General features: G+C 40.9%; 2 protein-coding genes across 10 annotated transcripts in view; one reads left to right on the top strand and one right to left on the bottom strand.

The window, feature by feature from the left end:
- kif26ba (kinesin family member 26Ba) overlaps positions 1–10,582 on the bottom strand; it is a 116,654-nt gene extending 106,072 nt beyond the window's left edge. The window contains exons 1-5 of the mRNA XM_034680875.1: positions 10,479–10,582; positions 8,524–8,580; positions 8,258–8,316; positions 7,616–8,145; positions 5,253–5,645 (exon numbers count right to left, since the gene is read on the bottom strand). Of these exons, the coding sequence (XP_034536766.1) occupies positions 5,253–5,645; positions 7,616–7,675 (453 nt within the window). The 5' untranslated portion in view covers positions 7,676–8,145; positions 8,258–8,316; positions 8,524–8,580; positions 10,479–10,582. The remainder of the gene's footprint in view (positions 1–5,252; positions 5,646–7,615; positions 8,146–8,257; positions 8,317–8,523; positions 8,581–10,478) is intronic.
- A 594-nt stretch (positions 10,583–11,176) lies between these two features.
- Positions 11,177–18,730, top strand: LOC117810346 (PWWP domain-containing DNA repair factor 3B-like). 9 transcript variants are annotated; one of them, XM_034680130.1, is made up of 14 exons: positions 11,177–11,272; positions 12,424–12,568; positions 12,677–12,981; positions 13,098–13,335; positions 13,528–13,686; positions 13,804–13,874; positions 14,242–14,318; positions 15,495–15,555; positions 15,664–15,739; positions 15,851–15,901; positions 16,047–16,285; positions 17,277–17,498; positions 17,628–17,716; positions 17,816–18,730. In XM_034680130.1, exons 2-14 carry the CDS (start codon positions 12,562–12,564, stop codon positions 17,913–17,915), a joined length of 1,695 nt encoding a protein of 564 aa, XP_034536021.1. In that variant the 5' UTR covers positions 11,177–11,272; positions 12,424–12,561; the 3' UTR covers positions 17,916–18,730. The 9 variants fall into 9 exon arrangements, with proteins under 9 accessions (XP_034536021.1, XP_034536026.1, XP_034536029.1 ...); XM_034680135.1 differs by having other exon boundaries at positions 11,255–11,272; positions 12,428–12,568; XM_034680131.1 differs by lacking the exon at positions 11,177–11,272 and adding an exon at positions 11,669–11,812 and having other exon boundaries at positions 12,428–12,568.
- The last annotated feature ends 203 nt before the right edge of the window (positions 18,731–18,933 follow it).

Below are 18,933 nucleotides of genomic sequence, written 5' to 3'. Positions count from 1 at the left end.
TAATGATAAAATACATATCTTTACAAATGGGATTTTTTATTGAACACTGCTTTTGATTGTTTTTCTGTCCACTGAGCATTATGTAAAGTCAAATATTTCTTCCTGCTCTTGAACATTATTTGTTTTCTAAAATAAAAAACTCTGATCAGCTACATTCATCACTCTGAATTAGTAATTATGTGATCTTTGCTTAAAGACAAAGCTCTGTTCAATTTAGTAGGCCAATTGTTGATGTACAGTATGTTCACATCAGATACCCCCTCAGAGGTCAAGTAAGTGACACAAATACTTTCAGGTGGGTTGTAATCTAGCATCCACCTGCATCCACATTTGGGTTAATCTAACATCCCTTCATTATCTGTACTACTTATCTTCTTTAGGGTTGCAGGGGCTGGAGCCAATCCCGTGGGCGAGATTGGGCGCATGGTAAACCCTGGACAGGTCTTCTGTCAATCACAGAGTTAACATATAGAGACAAATAACCAGACATGCTCACACTCATACCTACAGGCAGTTCGGATTCACCATGAACCTAATGAGCATGTCTTTGAACTGTTAAAGGGGGCCGTAGTTCCCAGAGGGAACTCATGCATGCTCAGGGAGACAGAGGGAGAACATGCAAACTCCACACAGGAAAACAATCTAGCATGTCAGTGACCACTTGACATACAAAGAACAACTCAATTCACCACAAACTAATTGTACTGTACATAAATGTGTTATGTGTCAGGAGCATCCCTCTAGATCTTTCCTGTTCTAAATAGCTCCCAAATACTTCAATCCTGCATTGTTGAAACAGTTATTGTTTGTTTGGTTGAGCAGAACAAGATAAAGAAAAGTATATCTGGATGGATATAAAGGTTGGCTTTCAAAAAATGGTTCAGTTTACTGTAACAGGCTGATTGAAAACACCCAAAAACTTCTTCATATGCCACAACACAGCTGCAAAGCTTGGCTGTAAAGTCCAATAAAGTCAAAACTCTGTGTACTGTAGCTGCCAGCAGCTGTTTAATCTACTGCTGAACCCAGGCATCCATCAGTCTGTTGATATAAACCTGATAAATGCATCGAGAGAAAGCGTATGACTCAAGAAAACACCTACTCTCAGTGCCTTGTACATCACAGAAATCAAAAAGAAAGTGCAGTTGAAAGAAATCTCAATAAATCTCAAGTTGCTAGTAAGAGGTCCTCAGGGAGAGAGTGTGTTCACAAGCATGTCCTTTTTTGGTCCCATTTCTACGTCTGAAGTGGAACTGTATACATTTCGCTTTATAAACATACATGGTTTTGACTTTCAGCTGACGTGAAACAGACACTTGACTGGTGACTGAACACACAGACACACATGCACATGTACAGAGTGACCCACTTTCCTGAGCTGAACTGGACCAGCCCCAAAACAGATCACCCCCCATCCATCTCTGATCTGGACGTGGATATAAGACATGAATACATATACACAGACAGATACACAGATATATACACACAGAGTACAGAAGAACAAGGACAGAGGCCTTAAGTGAGTGCAGATGTGCAGCCAGATGTGCTTTAAGGACTTTGACTACAACTGTGTGTGCATTATATGTGTGCATCTAAACCTAAATACCTACTCTGTGCAATCTAATCCCTCACTGCTCTGTTTTGCCCAATGCATGCCTTGACAATATGACCCATCTCTCTGTCTCTCTGTCTCTCTGTCTCTCTGTCTCTGTGTCTCTCTCTGTCTCTCTCTCTCTCTCTGTCTCTCTGTCTCTGTCTGTCTGTCTCTCTCTCTCTCTCTCTCTGTCTCTCTCTCTCTCTCTCTGTCTCTCTCTCTCTCTCTCTCTCTCTCTCTCTCTCTCTCTCTCTCTCTCTCTCTCTCTCTCTCTCTCTCTCTCTCTCTGTCCCTCTCTGTAACTGTGGTAATGAAGGTATATTGATTATGCAACCCAAAACTGATTTTTATTTACTTTAAGGATAGTATTTAGCTTAAAAAATCACGGATGAAGGAGTTCAAGTATCTCGGTTCTTGTTCACGAGTGAAGGTAAAATGGATTGTGAGATTGACAGGCTGATTGGTGCTGTGGTAGCTGTGATGTGGGCATCATACCGGACCGTCACAGCGAAGAGGGAGCTGAGCTAGAAGGCAAAGCCCTCAATTTACCAATCGATCTTTGTTCCAACCCTCACCTATAGCCATGAGCTATGGGTTATGACTGAAAGAATCAGATTGTGGACACAAGCAGCCGAAATGAGTATCCTCTAAAAGGGGGCAGGGCAAAGCCTTTGTCAAAGGGTCAGGAGCTTTGAGTAGAGCCGTTGCTCCTTCCCTTTGAAAGCAGTCAACTGAGGTTGTTGGGGCATTTGATAAGGATGCCTCCTGGACACTTCCCTTTAGAGGTGTTCGGAATGGAATGACCTGGGAAGATGCCCAGAGCTTGCTGGAGGGACCCCCCCCCCCCCCCCAAACAGCAATATAATAATAATAATATTCAACAGTTAGAACTGTGAAGGTCAACATTTGCATAGTGTACGTGTGTGTATGTGTGTGTGTGTGTGTGTGTGCGTGCGTGCGTGCGTGCGTGCGTGCGTGCGTGCGTGCGTGCGTGCGTGCGTGCGTGCGTGCGTGCGTGCGTGTGTGTGTGAGTGAGTGTGTGTGTGTGTGTGAGTGTTGTATGGGGGTTAAGAATGACATATAATTTACTGACATCCAGAGGAGGAGGCGGGATCATGTGGTTAGAGGTGAGTGTGTGTATACGTGTGTGAAGATTATCTGTGGGCACATGCTTCCATTTGTGTGTGTTGGAGACATACTGTATATCAGCTGGTGATGTGTGTTTTGAATTCTAGCTGTGAGGGGTCACATGAGTCTCAGTGTCCTGTGGGTATAACATGGGCTCTCTTGCTGACAGCACACCAGGAAGAGACACACACACGCACACACACATCTTTAGTGCTGCCCTGGCACATTTGGTGAGGCAGACAGATTATCGGGTCACATTGCTTCACCAAGGACAAGAGTTCAGCTTTTCCTTGACACAAACCACCTGCACAGGTTGGTTCGCTCTTGTAAGGAGAGCACGAGGAAGAACCTCACAGAGAAAAAACAGCCAGGAAAACCTGAGTAGCTAAACAACTGTAAAACACTGTTCGATTGTTCGATAATGAGCACACTAAGCAGTGCTGAATCTGATGCAGTGCAGCTGCTCAGTTGCCACGGCACAAAATAATGGCTTTTCAGAAGGGCCCAGATGAAAATGTGTCTTTAATAGTTGTTGTATAAGTAGACCATACTAAATAAATGCTGTCTTTCTTCACCAGTCATCATAAACTATGGATCAAATGACTGAAAGATGGGTGTCAGGTATTGTACAAAAACATTAGCCATTTTCCCTTTGTTTATATGTAGAGTTAGCTGGGTCATCTCTGTTTCATTATTTTAAACTCACTATAGTTACCATGCAATTAATTCATGAACACCCTGCTGTATGGATCCACCACATTATCCTGAGTAAGTTGACTCATGGGCCTCATAGGATGAAAGAACTGTGGAGGAAAACCTCACGAGGACCACACACCAAGAGAGGCTCCCGGTTACTCATCTGACTGTAAATCACCATGAAAATATCCAATTTGTATGGTGTAGTGCACATTTGTGTACATAGTTCTGCTGATTTTTCCACTCCCACTTCCTCTGCAAATGTTCTCACTCACACTTGGTTTGGATCTGTCAAACACACAAAGACAAGGGCTCTGCAATCTTAGGCAAAATCCCCGAGCCAAGGAAGATATTTCGGTTCTTGAAAAACCCCACATCTGTTCTACGGAGCATGAGTGTTGTGGTCTTTGATATTTTTAAGCCAATTTCCATGTGGTGTATGCAACGACACAGAAAACCAAATGCAAACAACACCAATTATGCCACTTCATGGTACGCCTCTGTGCTTATGCCACAGTGCAGTAAAGTTAACCACAATGCTGGAGCTCTAATCAGCCTCACCAACCTCACAACTAACATTTTAATTAGTGGTCTGCCCACCAACCGTCCCCATTAACCCCCACTGTTCCTAACAATTTCCAACTGTCATGTTTGTGGTTTAATGAGACCCCACAGTCCTTACCTCAGTCCCTGCGTTACTGACTGTACAGCAAGTTCTCTGTCCAACTGTCTGCCTGTATCTGACTCCCTCTGGCTGGATGCACTTTATTAGCCCCATGCTGCATAATGTGGCTTATTTGTTACCAATTAACTCAAAGTCTGATGAGTGGCTCCACTGTACACATAACTAAAAGCCAGCCAACTGCAGCAGGAACTCATTGAACCCAGAGGCAACATGTTTGAAAATTATGCAGAGTCAAATCACTGTTCAGTGGTTTCCTTATTTTTACTTCATGCCTTCAATATACCTAAATACTTCCAGTTAGACCACTATGACAGCTAACATGTACCCCATTCTCTAAAATAATATACATTTGGCCCAAGTACAACACAACCTGCTGCTGTTTTAACAATTTATTATATTTTAAAGTCATTTTCTCATTTATGTATGTGCTACCTAGGATCCTTAAGAATATGGTGTCATACTACATCATAAATCAACTTGCATTACTCTGGAGCTCATGATCTGCCATTTCAGAATCGTTATGTTGATGGAATTAAAATTGATTGTATAGGGAAACAAAAAAATCACCTGTCCGAGACAATTAAAGCAAAGCATCAATCTATATGGATTCATACAAAGGGTCAATGTCCTGAACGATCCATCATGCTACTTTCCTCCAAATGATAAAAACCATACGGAGCAAAATGAACTCATAGATTTTGTACATAATGATCAATCTGGTACAGGAACAGAATCAAAAGAGGAATGTCTACATCATTTATTGTTTCTTTTTTTTGCACTAGTGGTAATATACAATGACTTCAGACACAATAATCATCCGCAATCCCCAGGGTTGTTAACTCTCTGCTATTCCCACAGATGGTCAAACGAGGGTTAGACGTATGAAAACATCCTCATGATTTATGAGAACAATAACCCTAAACAAGGCAATGATTAGAGGCACTATCCTTTATGAGTAACTAAGTGTCACTGTCCAAATGCCACAGTTAATGAAGGAACAGGTTATTTTTGGTGAGGCTGATGTACTGAGCATAACCAGCTGACCGCGTGGTGATACAACCGGTAGTTTAAATCAAATGACATAGTATTCACACACTCATTAATATACACCATAACTCAGAAGGACAAATCAGATGGTATTGGTGTTACCTTGCTAGAGTATGGTCCAGGGATGAGTAGTTTCAGAGCCTGTCTTTTCAGCTCCGTCAGCCTAGCATTGCAGTTTTCACACCAAATTCCTCTCTCACTGCCGGGGGAACTTCCACTGCCTGAGGCGGGAGATCCAGTCCCAAACCCCGGTGAGCCACCCAGAGACCCAGGCGATTCTGTTCCAATCCCCGGAGAGATGGTTCCAGGGGATCCTGAGAAGGACCCTGGGGAGGAGATTCCTGAGCCTGGGGAAGGGGTGCCTGTAGAGCTCGGCATGGAGCCGGCTCCCTCTGGGGCGGGGCGCATGTTGGATCGATTGGTTTCCTCGTAGGCCTTCCGGTACCATGTGTCCGGGAAAAAAGAGGCAGATTTTGTTGGAGAAGTGTCAGGAACCTGTTAAGATAAAGGAAAGATGGCAAATAAGCCTTTTTGACGGCACATATTTCACAGCCGGAAATTCAAAGGAATGAATAATATCTATTACAAATGCTTAATGCCCCACAGCTTTTTCACTTTTAGGGCCAAACCACTGAAAATGAGACAGAATCAAACATATCATCATTAGAATTATACTTCATTATAACTTCATTTTTTGGCTAAGGAAACTAAACCTTGTACCATGAACACAGCCTGCGCTGTGTCAAGATCTACAACCTTCCACTTATCACTATAGTCCACTCGGTTAAGAGACACACATGTCTAGATATTTACATTTTAGTAAATTAGGTAAATGGACTGCACTTATATGACACTTCTTAAGTCTTGACCACTCCAAGCACTTCATTCATACACTGATGGCAGAGTCTGATATGTAAAGTGTCTATTAGTTTTGACTAAACCCATTTACACACATTCAAACACTGCTGGCTATGCCACCAGGAGCAATTTGGGCTTCTGTTTCTTGTCCTTGGGCATGTGACCACGGGAGCTGGGACTGAAACCTTCCAATTGAGAGACAGCCGACTCTACCACTAAGCCACAGCTGCCCATTTAGAATTTTGTGGGTCCAGTGAGTTCATGAAATTTGCTCAAAATTTGCTCAAAATGAGACTCAAAGACAAATTAGTCTAGTTGAAGAACCCAACAGCTTCAGGGTCCATGCTAAGCCTTGATTCCAACAACAGATAAATGTACCTTCAACTTGTAGACCACATAGAACAGCCTAAGCTAATATTGGGGCCTTCAACATGACCTGAATATTCAAAGCCAAAAACGCAACGCATTAACACTTCCTGTAATGATATGATACAATATGATACAATTAGAACAATGTGATTCACAGGATGATATGAATCAATCCATCAATCAATCCATTTATTGGTGTAGCGCCAAATCACAACTAACTTCATCCCAAGACGCTTTTACAAACATAGCAGGTCTAAACAATACTCTATGTTAAATTATTAACAGACACCCAACACCAAGACAGGGTAAGACTCTGTCTTATCCCATCTTAATCCATCATTAGCATCGCACCTCACAGTATTTAGCTACTTACAGTGGCGAGGAAAAACTTATTTTTAAGAGGTAGAAACCTCAAGCAGCACCAGACTCATGTTAGACAACCATCTGCCTTGCCCGAGTTGGGGTTGATATATAAAATGATATGATCTGATAGTATAAGATACAATACAAATTTAAATGTTTCATATTGTATGCTGTAACCTAGATCGAGACAATTTACATACCAGATGCTGACTGTACAAACTCAAAAGTAAAAACCAGATTTACAAGTGGATGTAATTTTCCTCTTATTTCACAGCCACGTGAAGACATCAAATGAGCCACAAGGAGTTCAAAACAAGATCTTCATGCAGCTCTGTGCAATCTGCAATCTACTCAGAAAGAGCAGACGCACTGATGTGGTGCTGGCTAGAGAGGCTGGGCACTGTAGTTTCTGTAATTCCTCACCAGGGCTATAATAAGGAAACTATACGAGAAGAGCTGATACTGTAGGTGCTCAATCATCTCCAAGTGCAGAGGCGGGTATAATGTGAGCCAACCCTGTGTTATAAATTAACACTAATTAGACTGTAGGAGGTAGGCAGTGACACAGGTGTGAGAGAAATATACCAGATTTAGCTGTTTGGTCTTCACTGAGTGATAATTAAGAGATGTGAGATACCTATCATTGAAGAGGCATGCTGCTGTTGTGACACCATAAGCAGTGAGGTGAGAAATTTGATCTTCACAAAGCAATCAATCAACAGCATGAGCAGTGTTTATACTGAGAGCAAACTACAGTTTCCAATCAGAATGAGAGGCTTGTGTGATATGTAGAGCATGCATCGCTGGATAGATAAGTTCCATGCTTATCAGAGGTGTGTCCACTCCTCCTCTGGCTACTGGCATGAATAACCTACCCCATATTTTCTGCTCCGGCTGCTCACAGACCTCTCCTTGGTCCCCGACAGTGAAGTCATGTTGCAGGTGAGAGGAGGAGGAGGTGGAGGAGGAGGAGGAGGGGGGAGAAGGAGAGGAGAAAGAACCTCTGCTGCGACTTTACATCCAAAAAAAAAAGAGACCGCTTGATCGATTTCAATTAACCGCACGTTCCTGTAGTTTGCTCTTCTTAATGTGAAGGCAACCTCATGCCACTTCCAAAGGCATGTGGACACTGGTTACATCCCAATTCCGTCGATAACGGGAAGAATCCTGGTTGATGTTTTCTTTTCTTCTTTTTCTTCTTTCCCTCCAAGCTCTTCTTTACAGCTAACTGGTCGCACGGGGTCGTAGAAGCCCAAATCAGACCGCTCCCTCGCAGCAGAGTCCTCTGCGCGCAATGAGGCTCTCTCTCAACTGCCAGCGCACTCAGCCCTGCCTCTCTCCATCAGCTCTGCGTCTCAGACTGGACAGGTGACACAGAACCTAATTCCAAACTCCGCCTGGTGAACTACCGACAAAAGTCACGACTCCATTAAATGAGTGAGATTTAAATGGTTCACGCCACCGCTCAAAGGAGCCACTTCCTCCTTGTTATATACTTCAAGTGATTTTCTTCGTACCCTCCTGTTGACTCCCCGAGGCTTCGCACCCTGCTGACGCCAGCAGAGGACTGGAGAGACTGGAGAGAGAGGCGCACATCTGGATGAGGGCGGAGCCACCGGTCCCTTAGCCACACGCGCCAATACACTGCCAGAGAGCCAAGCTGAGAGGCAGGTGGACTTCTGCATGAGGGGAACTGTACAAAATGTATCTCTGCTACCTTGAATTTAGGATTAACAGGAAAATGTGGCTTCATGTTTTACATGGCCTTAGAAGGGACACTTACATGGCTTGAACTCTGGCACTCAAGTTGAATTAGCCCCATCTTACTTCTCTCTGGAAGCTTGGAAATTGAGAGAGAGAAGATAAAAATAAAACAAAGCACTTACATTTGTTTTTGTTTGCGGATATATGTCTGCCATATGGGTCTGTTTGGGAATGTAGTTTTTGCAAAAGCAAATAAAACACCGGAAGGCTATGTAAAAATAACACTAGACTCAGTATTCTTATCTAAGTCCAGTATTTGTTGGTGTAGCAATAAAACAATGAAAAAGAAAGCATTCACTGTCTCCCTGCTAGTTTTATTGCCAGGAGTCTAGATAAATCTAAGACACAACAAATAGACATTTGAGTAAACGCAATTTACAGATATTTAAAAGACCAGTGAAATAATGTAGTTATTATTCCCAAGCAAAACCTAAGAACTTAATCACTTAAAAAATGTTGTGGCTATCTGGACATTTTTCTAAGGGGAGGGAGGGGGAGTATATTTTATTGTATTTTATATTTAAATTTTAGATGTTTAAAAGCTGGAAGAGAGAAACAGCATCTCGTTTTTCCTGTATGTCTCGTATATACAGTGAAAATTGATAATAAAAACCTTTGAATCTTGCATCTTTGAATCTATTGAGACAGGCTCAAGAAATTGCACTCATAAGGGTAAATTGATTGATTGCTGTTGTGCCAAGTCAATTAAGTGTTGTTCAAGAAAAAAAATAATGTTCAAAATGAAGATCTAACACACTATAAGAGTAAAACAAAATTAGAATTGACTTGCAATGTCCCCTAGAGGGGATTGAGGCAGTGAAGTGTTGAATGTTCTTACACAGCAGTTTATCAGTGGTTGCACAGTGCCCTCTGTTGGTTTATTTTAGTTATTGCTTGCAACATATAGAAGCTTGGTAAATTCAATGTTGGACTGCTTTACACAGTCCAGGTGCAGATATATAAATTTTCAGGTTTTCATCCTAATTGAAACGGGTTCATGCTGCAGAGATGATTCCAACACTATGACAAGGTATGGGCCAAACAAGGGTGTAAAGAATTAGATTAATGATGATTGAATTTCATCGAGCTTTACATTTGGTGTGCTGGTGTTGAGCAGCCTGGTTCATTGTGATACTATCATACAGGGGTATTAATAGAGTCATTGTTAACTAACTAACTAACTGCTACACTCGATATATAAGAGAGTGATATCAGTCGAACAACCAGTGAATGAGAAAGACACACAAAACTTCCTTTTTTTTAATGTGCGGTAAAGTGAATTATTTTGAAGGGCTGAAAGAGTAGTACTGTGCACTGGGTACCCACAGAAGCCTGGTGGTTCTTATTTATCACCTGATCTTGTTTCTAAAACAGATAGTGACTCTTGGTCTGTGAAACTTCTGGGAACAGAGAAACATGTTATTCATTTATTTGTACTACCATAATGATCATTTAATAATATCATAAGACATTTTTTTTCAAGTTACTAGAATGAAGTGGTTGTTAAAAAATGTCAGGATATGTATGGCCACCTTTACTGCAGCATATAGAGTAGGAGCTTAGTAGCTCCAGAAGGTGGCAGTAATGCAACACCTAAGTCAATGTGAAACACTGAAGCTGTAGCAACATACCCTGTAGAGATCAGGGGTAATTTAAAGATCATATTTTTAGGAGTGCTCAGCCCCTATAGAGATTGTGATATGGAGAGTTTCTTGCAGGTATTAGAACCTACCACTAAACCCCTCATTCACCGAACAACATTTATTTTTGTACAAATGAGAGTGGGGTGGCCAATCAGATTTCAGGGGAGACCATGCCACCCCGGTGTGCCTCTCCTGATCCGCCCCTGAGTAGGGCTTAGCAATCCTTATGAAACACTGAATACAAAAACATTTTACAGCCAAAAAGTATTATTTAGAGGATTGACCATGAAAATCAGGAAATGAAGAAGAAGAGTTTGAAAAGTGTATTTACCATTGGTTCAGGAAGTCCATGACATTTTGTTTACAAGAAACTTATGGATCCAAAAATGAAATGCTGCGATGTCTTCTCTGTGTGTGTTTAGTGACATTCACTCAGTCTACAGCAGGGGTTCACAAAGTGTAGGTCGGGACCCCCTGGGGGATCGCAAGACAGAAATGGGGGGGTCGTGAGATGTCTTCCAGAATGTTTTTTTTTTTAAATAGTTCATTTTACCCATTATAGTAAAAAAAATATCGACAAAATAGTAGCTACACTTGAAATAAAACCTTGAAAATAGAAAATGTAATGAGTTTTCTGCCTTTCTTTTTGCCATGTGACTCCTAAGTTTAGGGTTAGTGAACGGTTAATTATCAAAGACATCAGTTGCAGTAGGTTAAAGGGTAACTAATCCCCAAACCACTTTTTTTTTTAGCTGAGAACATATTTATAAAGGGATGTAGCAGTGCTGTTAATCAATGTGGGTCTTGATCCCAGGTGAGCATAAAGTATTAAAATTCCTCAAATTGTGTTGAAAATGTGTAGAGAGACTGCCGTCTTCAGGTCAAAACCTGACTACTTCAATGGAGTTTTTCTAATGAGCTGGCTGAGTTCACGGTGACATCATTTGGTACTTGTCTGTACCTACCTCACCACATTCCACAAACTCCAGCCCTGTCAAAATGTATACATTGACGCTCCAATGGCATTTTTTGAAATTCCTGGGTAAATGTAATTCCTTAAAACTCAGGGGTTAAGTTACCCTTGAATTCATAAGGCACAGGAAACACAGCCACATGCTCATAAAGGTAGGGAAATCTTCTGCAGACCAGCTAAATGAAGCCACATTAAATCACCTTGAGGGACAGTGGGGGTCGCAAGTCTTTGGCACCTATATTTTTGGGGGCCGCTGGCTGAAAAGTTTGGGAACCCCTGGTCTACAGTATAGTGCAGTGAAGTGCATTTACTTTTTTTCCCCCTGCATACATCACTGGCCCGATTTGCACATGAATCTACCCGGGACTTCAACCCGCTGTCAAAACGCAGACAACAATAGGGCGCACAGAACCTTTTAGTTCAGGGTAAAGTAGTTCTGGGGGCTGAAAGACCCCAGAACTCTTGGTCGAAATGCACCTTATATTGCCTATAACAGATCTCTGGTCCACACTCCAACATAGGTGGCGGTAATACACCATAACGCCGGTTGACAACCACAATTTGACTAAGAAGAAAGAAGAAGACTATCTTGCATTTTGGATGTTTAGAGCTGGTATAGAGGCGTGAATGTGCCAAATCCACTAGCCTCCCGTGTGTTTTGTCGTGCCTGTCGTCGGGTACCTTTACTTAATGTAGGTTACTGCGCTAACTGAGAACTTTACTGAGACCTGCCAGACGTCGAGTATTTGTTAATGTAGTCTGATCAACGTTAGCACTGCTGACTTAGCAGTTAACTTTCGTTACTGCTTGCTGGTGTAGTATGTGTGTTTATTCACTAACTTTAATATATATATATTTATTAACTGTGATGTTATGTACGGGCTTGTTCTCCAGCAGCATGTCAGTGTTGTTTTTCTTTCAGTATGTTTGCTACCCGTAAAAATTGTGATATGTGTTGTGTGTGTCTTCAACGGTTAGCCCTGCTTCCATGGGGGTTTAATGGATGTAAGGTTATTTATTTTTCCTGTATATTGAAGTGGCCTGCTAGGTTACATTAGAAGACCGTAGCTCAAGTGTTGTGTGTATTTAAGTTGATGTGGTGAGCGTTATTTTTGACACAGAGGACACCATAACTGAGACAGTGGACTGACGCGAACCTGCAAGGAACTATTGACCCTATTTCCGTGGCGACACGCTTTCCCGTTGTTTTCTTAACCTGACTGGTAGTAATCGATACCCCTAGGGCCTATATGTTGACAGTCATTTGGGCGATAGTTTCTAACCTTTACATCTCTCTCTTCAGACAGATACCAACCGTGCCAACACGTACTGAAGTCCTCAGGGAAGGAAATCAGCCCTGATAAATGTCGAATCTTAATACCTCTGCAGGTCTATGATCCACTAAAGAGGAGGAGAGAGGACTACTCTACCTCAAACAACAATGAAAGGTTACCCAACATGCAAACTAGAGCCTAGATGCACTGATGAGTCTGTTGAATCTGTATCCTCTAAGTCTTGTAAGAAGCAATGAATTATGACAGATTGTGATCTTCTAGGTGGACGTCAGAAAATGGACAAAAGCAAACCTAAGAGAACACCAACAAAAAGAGCCACCAGAGCCAATGTTTCACCTGAAGCCAAAGACAAATCGAATGCTGTGCCTGATAATGCTTTGCCGGTGAGCTCCTTACCACCTACTCCAAAAAGAAGAGGAGGACAAAGGGAACAGCCTCCAGCAGCCTGTCTGACCTCCACACCAGTCCGCAGCTCTCCGACCGGCATCCTATCTGACATCTCAAAGTCCCCGTCGAGAACCGAACTACCAGAGTTGGAATACACTGAACTCTACACTGAGTTAAAGGTGTTGTATCTCATTTATATTGATAGATACTGTATCTGTCTTTTGGGCCCATACACTTTTCAGCTCGTATTATTATGATCAGTGAGTATCTTACTTGTACTTGTGCTCACCTGCAGACATCAGAGATTAACACCCCACGCAGTAAATCCAATTCTCGAACTCGGGGAGGAGGGGATAATGCCTCCAGGCCTATGCAATTGAGAAAAAGGGTGACAAAAGAGCAGACTTGCATTGATGCAAATGGTTCACCAGCCAAGCAGCGGCGTGGCAGACCACAGAAGGACATTACCACAAAATCGTCTGAACACTCGAGGCCTAGATTTCAACTGGATGAGTCTGATGAAGCAGAGAAAGGTATTGTCTATTTTAAGTCAAAACAAATCATTGAAATACTCTGAAGAGTTGTGTGACTGCATGCATCTATATATTTGCCAGACTTTCCACTGCTTGTATGGAACAACTCTTACTGTAATAATCCAGAGGATTGAAATGATCTAATCTGATTCTGTGTTTTTGCTACTTCATTGCTCCCGTCCTCACCCACAGCCTCAGAGAAAGATGAGTCTCTGCTGTCTTCAGATCTATCAATAGAGCTGAGTCACCATGAGGAGCAGCTGTTGTCTCTGTCTGTCCAGGAAGATGGAGAAAGCGATGAAGAGGAAGAGGAAGAGGAGCTACCAAGCTTCTTGATGCAGGGGGACAAAAGTGAGAGAGAAAGCAGTTACTGGATACAGATGCACTCTAATAGATATATTCATTTATGAACGGGGTTATGTATACACACTTTATATTAAGTGTGCTGTTTATACTTCTATCCTTCAGAGCCTCCCTCCATTATAGGAGGTGTGTTTGTGTGGCACAAACTCAGAAATGATCCATTCTGGCCTGCATTGGTGAGTGCAAAAAACTGTGTGGATCACCATCATCAGCATGTTTCTACCAAGTTTTGGGATACATGTGTACAAAGTATAGTGTACTTTAACATTTGCTTATTAAGACAATTACAAATTGGTGTTGCAACTCTAACTCATTTACTTTGATTATCTGACTAATCATTTCAAAACAAAAACGATACCCTGCTCAAAATAACTATGCACTTTAACCTCTATAATGAGCTTATTCCCAGATGAAGATAACATTCAGTAAGGTCATTGAATTGAACACCATTCAGGGCTTTAAACATTCCTGACCCCTAATATGATCCTTTGTCAATTCATCTAAACATTTATGTTTAAATGCATATATTTTTCTTCTCTACAGGTAAAGAGAGTGAACCAGAAGCAGAAAAAAGCCAGCATTCTGTTCATCGATGACCCAATTATTCGAAAAAAGACGGGGTATTCGCTTTCTCTCTCTCTCTCTCTCTGATCGCAGATACCCAGTTATCTGGGTTTTCAAAACTGAGTTTTAATGAATAAAAATACTTGAAGGAATTCTGTGACTTTAGATATGGTTGCCAAAGCTCTGTGTAGTCCAATCTCTGTTTAAAGTTTCTGCATTTTCACAGATAATCTGTAGTAACAGTGATTGGACTAAGCACCAGAATTTGAGCATGGGAGGTGAATTATTTTCCATTTGTAGTTCATTTGTAGTTGGACTGCTAGTTTTGTAGTATCAACCAATCATAGATCAGGAACCTTTGGTGTTTGTAAAAAGCACTCAATGGAGAGCAAAAGTATGCAGATTCACCCTAATGACATCTTATCTGCAGTGATCTGAGGAGGATTTATTTATGTCTAAACATAAACAGATGTCCACATGCAAGTGCAGCTAACTATCTCTCTAGATGTAAAATGTCATCTTGAGCAACAAATCTGCTTGATTCTGTGTTGCCTAAGCCAATCACCTTTCAGATATTCCAACTGTCTGGAATGAATCAGAAATGGTTAATATGAGCTTCATTCATAAAACGTGCATGTTAAAAGTTGTTTTCTTATCTTATGGACAGACTTGACAAATCGTGCAATTTTACAATATATCAATTTGCATCATGATTTTAATCTGGCCAATTTAAGACCTGTATATCTCAAGTAAATCACAGGAAAAACTAGATTTTGGGTTCATACCCCTTCAGTAAGCCAGAGTGAAGCATCTGTGTACTCTGTCAAACAGAAACTCTCCAGAGAGATGAAGAAGTGGTCCCTCGGGGGAAGTAATGAACCAAGAGGTATAGGTGTCTTTTTGCAGACATACCTTGTAGGGGGGATTTCAATTTACAATTGATCTGAACAGGCAACTCTTCTCATGTTGCTAATTTGGTTGTAAGTAGTGCATCACACAGAAAAGGAAAGGCTTGGCTTAAAGTCTTTAGTCACTAATCCCTGTCTAAACCAGATTGCCTGAGAACGCTGTGGTTATTCCCAGAGGTATATCATTGTCAGATATCAAGATCATTGGCTGTACTTGTTGATCTTTTTGAGATATTAAAACATTAATGAGTGAACTGCTGGCACACCACTACATTTTTCATCATGTCATTTTTTTGTAATACTTGTATGTTTGTGTTCTCACAGGTTTACTGTTCCTCTGAAAACTCTGAAGCCCTTTGATTGTGAAGAAGCTGATGACCTTGTGGTAAGAGCTGCTAATAAATTCAACCCTCAACTCTCAACTCTAAAAATGCTATTTGTTACCTGTCACAGTGGCAGTCTAACTTTGTATCTCGTACTGATCATGTTGTAGCGCAAAGCCAAAGAAAAGTATAATGTCACAATTGAGTGGTCCCTGGAGCTCATAACAGACTACAGAATACGGATCGGTACGTATTGTTCATTTCATACTGACTTACCTACGCTATACAGAGTATATAACAATCTTTTGTTGATGTCACTTAATTGTTTGTAATATTAATCATGTTTTATCATTATAGCATGCGGCTCATTCTCTGGCTCCTTCATCGAGTACTTTGAGCATGACATGAGTAAGTTTCGTTGTACAGTATATCACCCATCAACATGGCCCCATAGAATACGAATAGAACAGAATTTGAACTTAAGACTTGAGTTCACCTACAGCCCCGTGTGTTGTTGATGCTATTCTTTACCTTCTGTCTTTAACTACTCCAGGCTATCCGGTGAGGAGGAAGTACCCCCAGGCAGCCTCAGAGAGACTAAGCATTGCAGATCCGATGTTGGAGGTGCTGTGTGATGATTGTGAGGAGGACAGCTTTAGTGAACAGCAGGAGGAGGTCAGCAGGAGTTCAAAGAGGCTGCTGCCAGATCGGAGTCATGCCGCCTACAACCGTGCTAATGAGAAGCTTGTGCATTTCATTGTACAGCAGCGCATGGTGGAAGAACGACTTCTGGTATGATTAATGGAGTCTGATGTACTGCTATAATATGGTTTATTGTTAATGTCTTTTATGAATAACAATTTGATGTGGAAGTATACTAGTGGGAAATGTGTTCATTGCTCTGTTAGCCATGTGATCTAACAAGACAAACCAGTTTTCATTTCAAGCTTTGATCAATTATAGGCACAGATTAGATCATCATTTTAGTGACTTTACTTCAATACTTCACTTTGACTATCAGGCCTTAAAAGTTTCCTACTCCAAATTTCTGCAAATGATGGTTTGCCTATTAGAATTTAATTAACAAACAAATGCAGTACACATAAATATCACACATTTAAAAGCAAAACATCAACCAGTATTTCAAAATCATATGGGTGTGCCCAGGTGTGTGAAGAACAAACAAACATGAGATATGATGATAGCTGTGATTTAATTTAAGATTCCAATATGTCTGTTTTTTTAATATGTAATGTAAAACTCATTGCTGTTGCAGGGGCGTGTCCAAACTTTTTGACTGGGGTGGCTCAATTGGTACACAAACATAGGCAGGTGTGGCTTGGGCATAAATCAATAGCACTTACCATCTCTTTCTTCATTATCTACATTAACAACTATCATTTTAAGTATCATACAGTTGTTATAATCCTGTGTTTCTTTTTTTTTTTTTTTACTGTAAAAGGAAACACAACAGGGAGGCCACACATAAATCTTCTAATTTTAATTTGGGACTTAAAAATGTTGTATGTCCAAATTCACAATTGAACACTGACAGAAGAAAACATACTACATTCAATTACAAATAAATGTATTGCCTGCCTTTTAATACATCCAAAAAACAAGTCCTACCTCTGATAAGGCAAGGGACACCCATTGCCACCCATCAAGACACGCCCTGTGCCATTGATGAGACTAAATGAAACTTAAGACATCGACAGTGAGATTCTTCTCTGCCCATCCCTCGATGCTCTGATCCACCCTCCTTGTATCACTCTTTTTACAGGCTGTTATCCGTGGGCAGCAGCAGTCCAGATGGCTTCGATCCTTTTTGAGTGCCAATCGCAGACGAGTGATAAACATATACCTGGAAGATGACCAGCAACTAGAGCGGGTCTATAGGTACTTAAATGAGCTCTATTCATCAGCTATGACCTCTAACCCTTGTCTGGCAGAGGTGAAGTCCACAGAGAGTGTCTCCCTTGTCCTGGATGTGCTTCTTCCCGAGGTGAACTAAAATTTTCTTTGGCACTTGTTCTTGTCATTTAATTCTGTCAGAGGATATTGTAGGTTTTCTTGTATGCAGTTCATGGTTTGTGTGGTTCAGCTGATGGGAGAAAATTGTCTTACTATGCAGGCCATCATTTACGCCATAGCTGGAGTGGAAGCTGTGTCTGTGAAAAAGGCAGAGGAAAAATACCTAAAAGGACGATGTGTGAGCAATAGGTAAGCATTTAATGGCTTCATCTGTTAGGTAATGTTTGTGTTAATGCTCTCTATGATTGGTGAATATTCTTTGATTTTCCTTTTTCTTTTTCATTTCAGGGAAAGACAAGAGTTTGAAGCCATGATTGATGTATATATGAGGAGAAAATCACTGAACCAGAATACTCCTCCTGCATTGTCTCCTGAAGCTGTAGGTTAGAAGCTGTAGTTCAAGCACGTTATTCAGAAGAGTAAAGTAAGGATAAATAAAGTGAACTATTTTTTTTGTATTTTTTTAATGAATATCAATTGCTGGTGACAGTGAGACTGCTTGTCTGGCACAGTCTACATCAGACATAAAAGGATGTACCACTATACCACCAAACTCCAGGGAAGTGTCCCATCTCTGGATATGAGGGTGCTTCATACAGCACCGTTATCAGTGATCAGAAACCAACACCTTTCAACTATCTCTGCCTTTTATGCTCCACAGGCTGCCTTTGAATTGTTGTTTGTTTTTTGCGCTGTTATTTTAATTCAACACAGTCTTCAGGACAAGTCTACATATTTACTGTTAGGTTGCACAACTGCCTTTTTGTTGTCGTTTTTTTACTAAATGAAATATAGCAGTGCCCCTTGTGAATGCATTATTACCAATATAATGCTGTTTTCTGCACTGTCAGGGTTTCTTTTGTCAACTGATGTGTGTTGGGTACAGTCATAACTCAATGTACCTTGACAGCTAATGGCAGCTACATTGTTGCTGTCTTGGTGTTCATGAATAATGTATACAAATTCTCTAGTGAATTATACATAAACCTTTAATTTTGAACTTATTTAAATTTTATTTTAAAATTTGTAGCACACTTATTCAATCTTTATTCATCATGACACTTAACTTGAAATTGGGTCTTTGTGTAGCTACAGTACTTCAGAAATAAATAGGTTTTTGGAACAAAGGAGCAAGAATGCATAAATTATGTGGACAATCAGACAATGTTCAATGGTAAATAAATATCCTCATAAAGCTTTGAAGTCTTGTCATATCTCCTTTTTTGCTTCTTTTACACATGTCCCCATTCAACTATTTCTACCACTGGAAAGCTGACTCATCTCTGGCACAGAGGCACCAAAAGAACCAATCTTTAATTGTTGTTGAGCAGTGATTTAGTGCAGTCACTATTACAGCGTGGATTTTACTGTTGACTTATCCAAATTGAATCCCGTTTCCTGACTTT

The sequence above is a fragment of the Notolabrus celidotus genome, chromosome 3 (assembly GCF_009762535.1).
Source record: "Notolabrus celidotus isolate fNotCel1 chromosome 3, fNotCel1.pri, whole genome shotgun sequence".
Taxonomy (NCBI): Eukaryota; Metazoa; Chordata; class Actinopteri; order Labriformes; family Labridae; genus Notolabrus; species Notolabrus celidotus.
Note: the sequence above shows the minus strand (reverse complement) of the source record. Positions and strands in the feature narration are given on the sequence as shown.